Genomic DNA, 12,327 nt, shown 5'->3' on the forward strand with positions numbered 1-12,327 from the left:
CTATAGCAGTTCAGGAAGGTGAAAACATCAGTTTTTACTTACTACTAGATTTCACTTCTCCCTTCATCTCAAGTATGTATTACATAATACCACCTCTTAAGACACAGAGGTCAGAGCAACATGCTCAGAAACACTGATAGAAAATCTCTGCGTTGTAATACATGTATTAGAGAACATCTTCCATTCATAATTTATTTTATTGGAGGGCACCAAGATTCCCACATGATGGGATAAGACCTCAGAATAAATTGCATGCAATTATTCCCATTGATTATGTCAAGCAGGTTTATTAATCTTACCTTCTAAGCTGCTTGATCTGTAATGAAACAGTTGTGCTTCCCATTTGGGGAAAAAATATCCTAAAGTGTCAATATATTATTTCTTTGCTTTGTGTAAAGTTTAGATTCAGAACATAATTGGTATTGTATTAGGATCATCTGCCACGTGTATTTGTAAATCAAAACGTCATGGTGAGCAGTATGGGAATATGATCTTGCTATATTTTAGGAGACTATTAATTGCATAAAAGCTGTGTATTATTAGAGCACTGTTACACAAATTTACCAAAAAAAAAAAAAAAAACAAACCAAAAACCAACCAAACAAAAAACCTACAAGAACAGTTTACATCATTCATAATAAAGAGGAGAAGACCAGAAAATTGTAAGACTGTAGAATAATTACTCCTTTAATAACCCCACATTTGCCTACCGCAACTTGTCCTTGTTTGTGACAGGTGACATAATACAACAGTTTCTAACAGTTATTACAGTTCTCCCTAAGAAAGGCAAGTTGGGGTCATCCAGATAACTGGTGTGTGGAAACATCTCCTTGAAGCATTTTCTGCATATAAACTGCTGCTGTGTACATCATCAACCTCACAAGGAAATGAACATTTGTCTAAGAATTTCATAGTGTTGGTTTTCTTTAACTCATGCACTCCTTGCATAGCCTTTGAAATCCCAGATTCAAAATGCTACAGCTTGAAACAAGACATGGAACAGAACATGCAGGCCCAATAAACCAAATATAGGAACTCTGTATATTACACAATCCATTTGGATCTAACAAGAAAATGAAATAAAGGAAATAGAGTGGTATTTTACTCATTCCTTCCCAGCTGTGGTACTGGATAGGGTAGCAGCAGGAGGGAAAAAAGAAAACCAACAAAAAAACCTAATAAAAACAACAAAAACAAACACCAAAAACAGGCAAACAAACAAACAAACAACAACAAAAAAAAAAATCACTCATTTCCCTCAGTATTTTAAGTGAGGCCATAGCAGAAAACAACCTGATCCTCCCCCGAAAGGATCCAATAGTCAGTTTCCAGAGTAGCTGAAATGAACTGTTTACTGAATCCCGGTAAACACATCAGAACTTCAACAGAATAAGCAGTAAGAGGCATGAAATAGGATGAAGGTAAACAGTGAAGTTTGGTTTAAATACTCCTCAGGGCACTTGCCTAATCAAGCCCACGGATCTGTTTTCCACTAAGTTTCTTCATTACTCAAAGCAATGGTTCATTTTATTTTTTCTCCCCTAGTTTGTTGTAATAGTCAGCATAATAAACTTCAAACCTCTGACCTATGATGACTACACCTTCCCTCTCTGGGCAAATCGCATTGGCTGGGGAATAGCATTATCTTCAATGATACTTGTGCCTGCCTATATTATCTATAAATTTATGAATGTGCGTGGGACCTTTAAAGAAGTAAGTGAAATGCTAATAAAATGTCATGAAATGTTACTCTGAAATGAAATGGCTGGATCTAAGTTGACAGTTTGTTTCTCTTGCTCCCCAAACTTATTAGTTATGAGTGACCTTTTGGATTCAGCTTCTGATGGGTTGGGGGGATTATTGCATCCTTTCCCTGTTTCTAGATAGAAATTTTCCTTACAGAAAGCATCATAAGTCTTAAAGTGAACTGATTTTTGATACATGTAATTAACCTGATTGATGAGAGAAAAAATATTCCTCATTAACAAAAAATGTACAAACTATTATCTTCATATTCGGCTCTATGTTATAGTCTTCACACAGACACAACCTAAACCACACTGTGGTAGTGTTATAAACCATTATATGCACAAAGTTAATTCGGACCTCTCCTGCCATAGACTCTACATCAGTCTTTAAGCATAAATTCATGTACCAGGAAGCAAGATGCATCTTCAAAGTAGCTCTGCATTCAGGATTGCCATTGATCACGTAATAAGCATCCAGCAAGAACAGTAATAATGCTTTACTAGATCAGAGCAATAGATTCCAATTTGCCCAGTATTCTGTCTTTAACATCAGCCACTTAGTATTTTAACTTCTGTCAGATATGTGCCCTTATCCTCTCTTTATTAGAATTGCTTCTGTCTTTCACCAGGGATTGAATTTCTGCAGATCTATTTATTGTGTTCAGCACTGATACCAGAATGCTTGGAAAAAAAAACAACTTTACATCCAGACCAAGGTGCTGAAACAGATCCAGAAATGAAGAAGCACTTCTAAATCCTATAGTAAAAAGGCATTGCTTATTGTATCTCTTGAATCAGTAAATGAGTCAGGCAGCAGGATCCTCCACTGTGTAAACCCACTTAAACCATAACATATATGCTACACGAACTGAATAGAGCAAAACCTGAAGGAGTAACAATTTGTGATCATCTTATTAAAAGCAGCAGTATAATAGAAAGGCACTTAATTAAAGAAATCCTAATTCTAATGATTTTCCTAACAGTACAAAGTTTGACAAAACACAGCCTTCATAATGTGAGAGTGCAGGGGACGCAAAGCCTGCAGTACCAGCTTGTTCTTGGTGTTCTTTTCCATATGCACTTGCTAAATATTTGGACTCAGTATTTGCATAAACTTTCTACTGTCTTCTTATATTAAATGCTAATATCAGGGGGCTTACAAGAAGCTTGATCTCTCAGTGACTAAGTTAGAGATGCGTGATGCAGTGATATTAAACATTTAAGTTATGGCTTTAAATAAAGTTCACACTTTCCCATTATAGGTTGGGGTTTACAGACATAATCCCACTTCATATGGCTGACTTTTTTCTCTTCTCCCCCTCTGGTTTAGAGACTAGCTTACTGCATCACACCTGAAAATGAACACCAGCTCGTGGCCCAAGGAAATGTCAGGCAGTTTAAGGTTTGTACTCCTTTCACTGTGCTTTGTCTACTGATACCAACTCCTTCCTGCCTTAAGCAGCAACTACAAGTTTGCACCAGCCTCCTTCTGGCAGATGATGACAGGTCTGTGGTCATTTATTTCTGCCAGCATGATACGAATCAGGAGGCTCAGTTCTCTACGCACCATCACTGTTTGGAGACTTTTGGCACTCACTTTCCATTCCATAAGGAAATAGCTAAGCAGAATCGATAATGTTACAGACATTCAATCCAGTATTCTAGGTCATATCTGAACACAGTAAAGTCTCACCACAAGATGACTATATTACCAGAATGTAACATGCATTTGAATAGGTCACATCCTCTCCCCCAGTTATTACACAGCAATCTGAAATCAGATTCTCTAATCTCCAAGTATGTATCACAGAATAGGGTAAAAAGCAACAAAACATCCGTTATCAGAACACTGACCTAATGGCCACAACAAAATAATGTTCTAAACTATATGGAATGGGTCTACATATGATTGAAAACACTGCTGGACACTTATTAAGCAGCCATGAAATATATCCTACGTGTTTCCAAGTACTGCTTTCCTTCTAGTAAATAAAATGACCTTATTGGAATAAAGCTAAGATAAAAAGGATGCAAATTTGAAACTTGTTACTGTTACCAGCATTCATGTTGGACCACTTTCTGGCTTCAAACTTGAAAGAAACTACAATTATGCACACTACCTCAAAACATGACCCAGATATTATAGCAGTGGTTTGTACACTGATATTGAAAAAAGGAACGTGTCTTTTGCCTGCTCTGAAAGAATACTGAGAAAAATACAGAAGTCTGTATTTTAATTTTAGAAAAAAGAATCCAAATGTAGATTCATAGAGGGCAGAAAAAAGCAAAAAATAGACCAACAAAGTTTCCTGTTTTGTGAATACAGTTTATGTGATGTGGCCAAGATCATGCAGTAATACAGCACCTCTTCATTCCTTCTCATTCCTCATTACTCCATTCCTGCCCTCAGTTATTCAAAGATTTTTATGCTCCAGCTGTAATAATCTCATTTTTATAGAGCCAAATGTGCCTATATGAATAATTATATACGCAGTGATTGCTACACAATACTTCTGACTCCAAATCTGTAACAGCAAAAAGGAAGCAAACAGATTTTGCTTAAATTAGAAAAGTATACTTTGAAGCTAATCCCTAATGATCCCTCAAAGTATGTCAAAGACCAGGGCAAGTTACTTTAACTTGGTGCCTTCACCGTACAGCGAGGAATATGTGTTATTGCTAAAGTGCAGTTAGTGCTTTGTTGCTCCTGTTCAGGGTTGCATGCATAACACCGACCAACCAAAAAGTACAAAAGTTGTCTTCAAATCAGCATTCAGCAGCTCTGAATTTTCAAACTAAGCTGAAAGCTTAGCATGTAATAGCTCTTAAATATAGTACATTTCTTAGTGCTGACTGGAATCCACAGAAACCTATCAGTAGACTTAAGACTTCTTTATGATTCTCTATTTGTCTCAACAACATACTTAAAATATCTTTAACTAACATCACTTGAATCAATGTCATTAAACAATTACTTATGTTCCCTTGCAGCTTCAACACTGGCTAACAATATGACAACCAACAGGTTGAGGAAAAAAAACAATATGTGTTAAAGCTAAACTGGGAATACAGAAAAGTCAAGTTCAAAGCTCCCTCAATGATGCTTGGACCAGGCTGGCTCAGAGCTTACCTACTGACTCTTTGAGGGAAGACGCCTGCTCTCTGTTCTCAATGCCTCCCTTCTATTACTTGGCTTCAAACGATCTTTAAAGACTCCATTTATTTTTTCTTATATCTTTTGGTGCCATGAGATCCCTACGTGACCAAAAACTTGCGAGTTTTGCTATTAGCAGAAGTGGAGGAGGGGGGAGTAGAGGAAAAAAAGCAATCAATGTACATTAAATACTCTTTTATCATGGAGAAGCGAATTCAGCTTTTCTGACAGTAATAATTACTTCAGATACTCATGCCACGACCTAATTTAAACCAAGAACTGAACGTTCTTAGATCTAAAGAAAGGGTACACCTCAATTGTGAGGAAAGAGCAGCTTTACCTATGTATTAATGTCATTAGCTTTCTTGCCATGCTATCCTTTGGGATATGAGTTTGCATCCTTCTGAAATGAAGACTCGGTGCTTCATTTTCAGTGGTTTGCTATTAGTTTCTTCTCTTGGTGAAGAAGGTTGTCTTTACTGTATATGTCTGTGCCATTTTCTGTCCATTTAATCCTACAGGCTGAGAAGTAACAGGAACAGAACCCTTTCTGGAGCTACTAAGTACAGAATCCAGTTTAATATCACACTGTACTTAGTGAAAACACACTATGACAACAATCGAAATAGCTTTATCATATGATCCATACTTTACTGACTTTTTCAGTTAATTGTAAAACTTTCCATAGAAATAGTGACACAACTTTTTTTTCCATATTGTATCAAATAAAGTACCGCATATAAAATATATAGAAAGAGATCGGGATTTTTAGAATTATTTAAATCTACCCAGAAGCACCAAAACACTCAGCTTTGGCTTTATTATTCTATTGTAAGCAAGCTATTATACTCTTACCGGATTCATCTACCAAAACATAGCAAGATTGTACCGAACAACTTAGAAGAATAAGTCTATTCCTGCTCTTCTCTGGTAGCATTATGCAAGCTAGAAGATACAGAACAAACTCTGCATTTGGGTGCTGATCTCATTCTCTGTGGCACATATCATTGTAGCATTTTCCCCGTAGATTTTTATTTTATTTCAGTAGATGTGGTAGCTGAGTTACTTCTTGTAGTTATTTATTACTAGATAAGCTTTTTCAGAAGCTGTTGCTTTTCAGCTGAATCCAGCCAGGATCTTACCTCTGGACCTTACCTCTGATATTATTATTATAATTATTTTGCCTCTGTATATTCAATTCAGTTTCTTTTTCTCTGTTCAAAATGTATGTAGTGCTTCTTTTTAAAGAGATTGCTTTAAAGGATGGAGCTTTCTTTTTTATTTATAAAGCAATTGTTGGGGGGTTTCTGTGGTTTTTTTTTTCCTCTCCTACTTTTAAAACAGTCCAATTTAAGAGCCCCAAGCGATTTTAGCCTTTTTCATTTAGCATTGATTTCTCTTCAAGATAACAGTAAGGAAATTTCTCTCCTTATCTATCCTTTTCCTCCAGCAGAATCAATACTTTGGAAAGAATTAAGCATTCTCTCTTCTTAAAGAGATTGTGTGACAAAGCAGTGGTTTTATTTAAACGTGGCTTTAAATCCAAAGGACACTGTCTACTACTTATAAAGGCAGACATTTTCTGGCCCAGCTGATGGCCAGTAGAGGCTTAAACCATGTTATTAAATATATTTCAATAATAAAGGAGTTTCAAAAGGTTGCTGTTCTAGTTCTGTAATTACCTGAAAGTCCATACAATGAAAGTGTTGATTGCTTCAAAAAACAGGGGGAAAGGAGGAAAAAAAAGAAATGCAACCCACCATTCCACCAGCTTTGTAGGTAATCCTTTCTTTATTGTTTGCTAAACTACAGGGAGATCTTTTTATTGTTATAAAGCTTACTTTTCAATACAGCTGCTTCAGTGACTGGATCTGCAGGGTTCGGAAATCTTCTAACAAAGTTACCAAGTTTTGAAACTCTTGGAGGGCTCTTTAATGTGGAGCTTTAACACCTAGTCACATTATTTATGGTTTTGCTCATGTCTGAAAGTGCTAACAACCTGCACCAGTGCTCACTTGTAAGACACCCCACTACCACTCACACAGGAAATGTTGTTTCATCACCTCTCTGCTCTGAAATAGGTCAAATTTATTTAAGAGGGGAGTGAAATCAGCTGCATCCAGCATTTCAGGGTTTGAGTGTATTTTAAATACCAACTCCAAGGTAAAGATCCGCTTAATTGTTTTTATTGCTGTTATTGTTTAACTTCTTAAGTTTAGCGTAATACTTATAGCACAAGACACTATTGCACCATTGTCATCTTGTTTTGAAGTTTGACAGACAAAACTTATCATCTAAACAGAAAGCAACAGGGAAATCAGAGAGAGTGGGAAAGCTATTACCAGGAATAGTGCTAATGAAAAAGATAGTTCATGATGCATGATTGCACAGCTAGGCTTCAAGTTCAGATTTTGTCCAGAGGAAGTGTCTCCAAAATGAGAACTTCTGTCCTAGAGATAGAGAACAACGTTCTCGATTCCCAAAAGAATAAGATGCTCAACTACCTCATGCCTTCTTGATGATAAATTATGTCACTAGGAACAAACTAATACCCTTTCAAGTAACAGAAAAGCTTTGTGAAGACTAGGTATATAAAAACAGGCACAACTCTGCCTGTTGAACTTCTTTCAAACTCCTCCTTTGAGCTCCCTAATACGTTTTCAATACTGAAAATACTAAATGCCACTAATGTACTCATTTCCATTCAGTTTAACCACTGTCAATAAGAAGATCCCCCAGTCAGGTTCTTATTGGCCAGGTAGTTACTCACCTGCAAGTCTTCCTCCAAGGCTGTCTCGAATTTTCAGCCAAGCAGTAGCTCACCATTTCCCCACCTACTGTGGGAGCAGACCCACTCTAGGGACTGCCGCTCTTCCAGACATTCCCATGCAATGACAAGTTATGATGATGAAGTAAGCAGCCCACTTGCAAAAAACTATAAAGTTTTGGTTGCAAGCTCATTCAAAATGTAATGTCATCAGCTTGCTAATTAACTCGGCTGTTTTAGTAGCAAGCCCCTGGGAAGAACTGGGTGAAGTATATGAATAGATAGTTCAACAGTTCTAGACAAACATGGTCTTGAAAGCTTTGTTTTAATCCAAAAATCCTTTCTGACCAACCCTCCCTTCTTCCCTGTCATTGAGAAAGACCTGCCTGAAATCCACATTGTTTTACTGTGTCTTAAAGTTAACTAACACCAAAGAAAGATCCTCCATTTTACTTTGTACTTCCGCTGTCATCCAGCAGGATAACATTTCATACAGTTGTTACTTTTCTGTAGTTAAAATACCAGAACTTCAGGGTTTTAGAATCTAGTAGAAAGATGGTAGGTCCTTCATGAACAACAGCCCATAAAGCACTACTTGTATTTTGTGTTTGGTCTCCAAACCAAAGCTCTTTTTTGTCAGTCCTTCTTGTGTTCTCTCATGTGCTGATGCATACACTCTGGCAACACTTGAAAGATATCTTACCATAGTGAGGGATTTCACAGGAAATCCAGGATCAAACATAATATTTTAAATATAGAATGTAGGAGGAGAAATACTTGGCTGTTACTATTGTACATGTTCCCTAACTGCACGTGCAACGTATGTTGTATGTAGTTTTCCCAGAGGAAGTTCCCTTTAATTGGCTATTTCTTCCTAGCAAAATAACTTTTAAATGCTATTATTAAAAAAAGTCAAGCTCGAACATCTTGTGTATATACACACTCTCCTAGTCTATTGTTTTGACATGAATTAAGTTTACTTTGTACTGTTAGGTTGTAGGAGGAGGGCACGTAGAAAGTCATTTTTCTTTTAATGCCTATTTTACAGTTCTTACAATTAATACAATAGTCATTAAGATACTTGCTTTTTTTGGAGCTGCTAGCTTTTATTCTTGTCCTGGACTAAATCTGCTAAGTTTCATGAGGCATTGGTGAGCAATCTCTTTCCTAACATCCAAATTTAAACCACAAATCACGGATTTCAAAAGAGAAGAGACTTACAGATGTCTTACTTGCTTTGCCTGTTTAAAACATTTTAAATGAGTCTGAGGTGCTCGGTTATAAACAGCTATCACAGCTCCAATGACAGCATACAGTCTATCTGAAGGAATTATATCTGCATTTTGAGTCACTCAGAGCAGTAATATACATCTATTCTAACACATTTCATTTTGTCAGGGCTAAGAATATTCAGTGTCCACAGGTTAGCCAATGTGCCCGAAGTTGATCTCCCTGTATTAAAGGCCACACTGATGTTTCAGGTTGGTACCATGAAAAACATGTTTGTCTACAGTATCAGGCTACAGTTACTTTAGTAACAGTTTCAAGAGCCTTCCTCAGAAACAAAACAGGTCGCTGAATTTTAGAGAGGATCAAGGAAGGAAAAGGCTACATCTTAAAGATCCATTTTAAATGCTTCTGTTGTATGGAAAAGGGTTCCTTTTGCTCAACCATTTCAGCCCTTGTGACAGACTGAAATGGGATAAAAAAAAAATACCCCACAACTCTAAGCAATTGCTTCACTCTACTCCACGTTCTCAATTTTTGCCAGCCATCAGACAAAGGTGCTCAAAATGGCCAAGTAATCATGCACACGTTCTTTATCTGTGCTTGATTTTGCCTACTTAAGTTTACCTGCGGAATGACAAGACCTGTACGCCATGCCACATGTAAGAGAAACTTCCACCAAGACAAAAAAATTCACATATTTTATACATTGTTCATAACAACAATTACATAAGTCCAAGACTCTGAGCTGGTAATTTGTACAGCAGTACTGTATACTGCCCGAGAACAAATTAGACACATCTACACGCATCAGATATTGACAGACATGTCAACCAGCAGAAAAATATCACCAGCTGCTTTTAACGGCTGAATTTGATCATTCGTCCTTTGCCATCTAAAAGCTGAATATATTCAGACAACTTTCAACCACTACATGGCTGACCTAGCAAAAGCACACAGAATTGAAGATAAGTAACAGAAATCACAACTATTCAGCAGAGCTGTTCTCCTTTGAGGGTTGTCTAGATACCTAGATGTAAGTGCTGAGCAAGTGGTTGGAGACAGATGGAGTCGGGGAACAAGCAGGAAAGCTGAAGTCAGAGCCGAGCCTCCATTCAGATGAACCATTCCTCTACTGCCAGGAGTTGTGTGTTGAAGGCAGTGGGTGTTTTTGTGCCTAAGCACTGACAGGAAGATTGGGCCACCTGTGTTATGCTTTACTCCTTTCTAAAAGTGTTCTCTTTCTTTGTTTTTCAGTTGCCATGTTAGACAACAGTTCCTTAATTTCTTTAAGGAGAATACCAGAATAATTTCAACAAGCTAGGAAAAATCACTAAGCCTTAAGTTGGCTCTCTTAAAGGTGTCAAGTTGTTTCTTGGTTACTGTCAGAGCAACCTGTATTTGTAGTTACATTGCACCCTCGGAACCTATCTGCAGGACTTAGTTTGTGTGTGCTGTGGGTAATATCAGTTATTAAGGGGGAATCTCCAAATAGTATACTTTGAAAATAACTTCTAATAGGCCTGATGAAGATTTGCCTTACAGATAAAAGCTTTATAGTGAGCATTTACTTGGTTTACATCAGTGTTTTACTTAATTTTTAATGCCTTTTTATAGCAGTGACTAGACTTTACCTTAGATAAGAGTACCTCTGCATAGGAAATATTTTAATATTTTTACAAGGTTTTGTTGTGTTTTGTTTTTTTTTTTCAATTTAATAAAATATAAGCATATATTGTAAGGCAAGAAATTCAACGTTAGTGTAACAGGTTATCACGCAGGACCTATTTGTCCATTATAAGGTTTTGTAGTTAAGCAGTCTAGTTCAATGGCACCGTGACCTTTGAGTATAAATGTTAAAAATGTGATAAAAGGAAAAAAAAACTTTATCTACAGCTAATGCACATTGTAGCACAATATTCTCCACTGTTGCCTTAATTTCCTAAGAGAAATTTATATAGTTTTTCATTTATATTCTTAAAAACAACAACAAAAAAGAGGCAACCTTCAGCTGCAGTTTTGTTTTGTTAGAAGACATAGCATTGAACTAAATGAGTATCAAACTGGTCTACTTCCAAAGCAAGAGGTTTCATTGCAGTTTTTAGGAAAAAAATTCTCATAGGAGTTCAGAACTTGCCATTAGTAAAAATACTCTCTGAAGTGCCCCAGTAACCAAAAGTGTCCTAACAGCCATAATGTTTCCATGTCTGATTCAGTGTAATCCACAGGTCCATTTGTCCCCCATGCCCCCCTTCCCCTCTCTCCTCTTTGTTGTTCCTTGTGGTTTGTTTGGCTTTGTTGTGTTTTGTTTTTTGTTTTTAATCTTTGATTATCTGGGGGAAATGGCATTCTACTTTATTTTTTACTTTATTTTTTTTTTTAAGGGAGACGTATGCCCATGTGTGTAATTAGAAATACCTACATTTCTTAGAAATACAGATATGGATGTGCGTGGTGTGTGCTGGTTAACTATACTTAAAATGCTGATAAAGATGGTGAATGTTAAGTATTTGTCCTCATTCTTCTGTCTTTCTGTGGTTGGTGTAAATAAGACCTGTTTTAAGCTGTGCATTAATGTAACAAATTATTCCAATATTGTGTATAAAATTATTTAAGTAAATAATATCTGACAAATATGCACATAAAGAATATAAAGAGAAGTCTTATGTACCAAGAATTTACTTATGGCAGTCAATTAAAAGCTGAAATGAACACTTTGCTTGTTGTCACTACTATTCCTAGCATTATACATGGCAGGCCCTGCTGTGCTGCTCTAGCCAAAGCTTCCTGCTAGCAGCTAGACCTCAGTTCTGCAGTGACCACCCTGGCTGTGGGAGGCTGCCCTCTCAGTAGAGTCCAGTATCCTTGTGCCAAGGGCCTCTACAAGCCAACCCTGAGCTCCCACTACAGGCCAGTAGCCAGCTAGAACTAGAAGCCCGAAAGCCTCTGTGCTCAATGTAGTTCTCAGCCTCTGTGAGGTAGCTCACATCCTTTTAGTGCCTGGCAGACCTAATGAATAGGAAACATTCCATACATTAACTCCATTCAGGAACATAATTACAGTAGGGCAAATGAAAGTCATACAGACAGGACAGAAGCTGAAAGAAAATAGTGTTCTTAAGGTACAGCCTTCAAATTAATATAGACCTCTGTTGCCTTCAAGCAAGAAAAACACCATAGGTCACTACCCACTGTGTTCCTTCAGAGTATGAGTATCAGCATACTGTAAGTACATACTGTAAGTACATACTGTAAGAATATTTAAATGCATATGAAGTTGGCATGTATATTCAAATATTGACTACAGAAAGCAATTCTAACTGTATCAGACATGTTAATAATAAGAGAATTCTAAAGAAGAGTGCTCAAAGTTCATGGTGACAAGACAAGGAACCAAAAGACCTCACTGGATATAAGTAGCCAGCTCAGCC

The 12,327-nt window shown here is 37.0% G+C and overlaps 1 protein-coding gene across 1 annotated transcript in view; it reads left to right on the forward strand.

Annotated features, from left to right (window-relative positions):
* The window catches only part of SLC6A2 (solute carrier family 6 member 2), a 66,735-nt gene extending 55,134 nt beyond the window's left edge, over positions 1 to 11,601 (forward strand). The window contains exons 13-15 of the mRNA XM_072346697.1: positions 1,546 to 1,713; positions 3,079 to 3,150; positions 4,740 to 11,601. Of these exons, the coding sequence (XP_072202798.1) occupies positions 1,546 to 1,713; positions 3,079 to 3,150; positions 4,740 to 4,763 (264 nt within the window). The 3' untranslated portion in view covers positions 4,764 to 11,601. The remainder of the gene's footprint in view (positions 1 to 1,545; positions 1,714 to 3,078; positions 3,151 to 4,739) is intronic.
* The last annotated feature ends 726 nt before the right edge of the window (positions 11,602 to 12,327 follow it).

Source organism: Excalfactoria chinensis, chromosome 11, assembly GCF_039878825.1.
Source record: "Excalfactoria chinensis isolate bCotChi1 chromosome 11, bCotChi1.hap2, whole genome shotgun sequence".
In the NCBI taxonomy this organism is placed as follows: Eukaryota; Metazoa; Chordata; class Aves; order Galliformes; family Phasianidae; genus Excalfactoria; species Excalfactoria chinensis.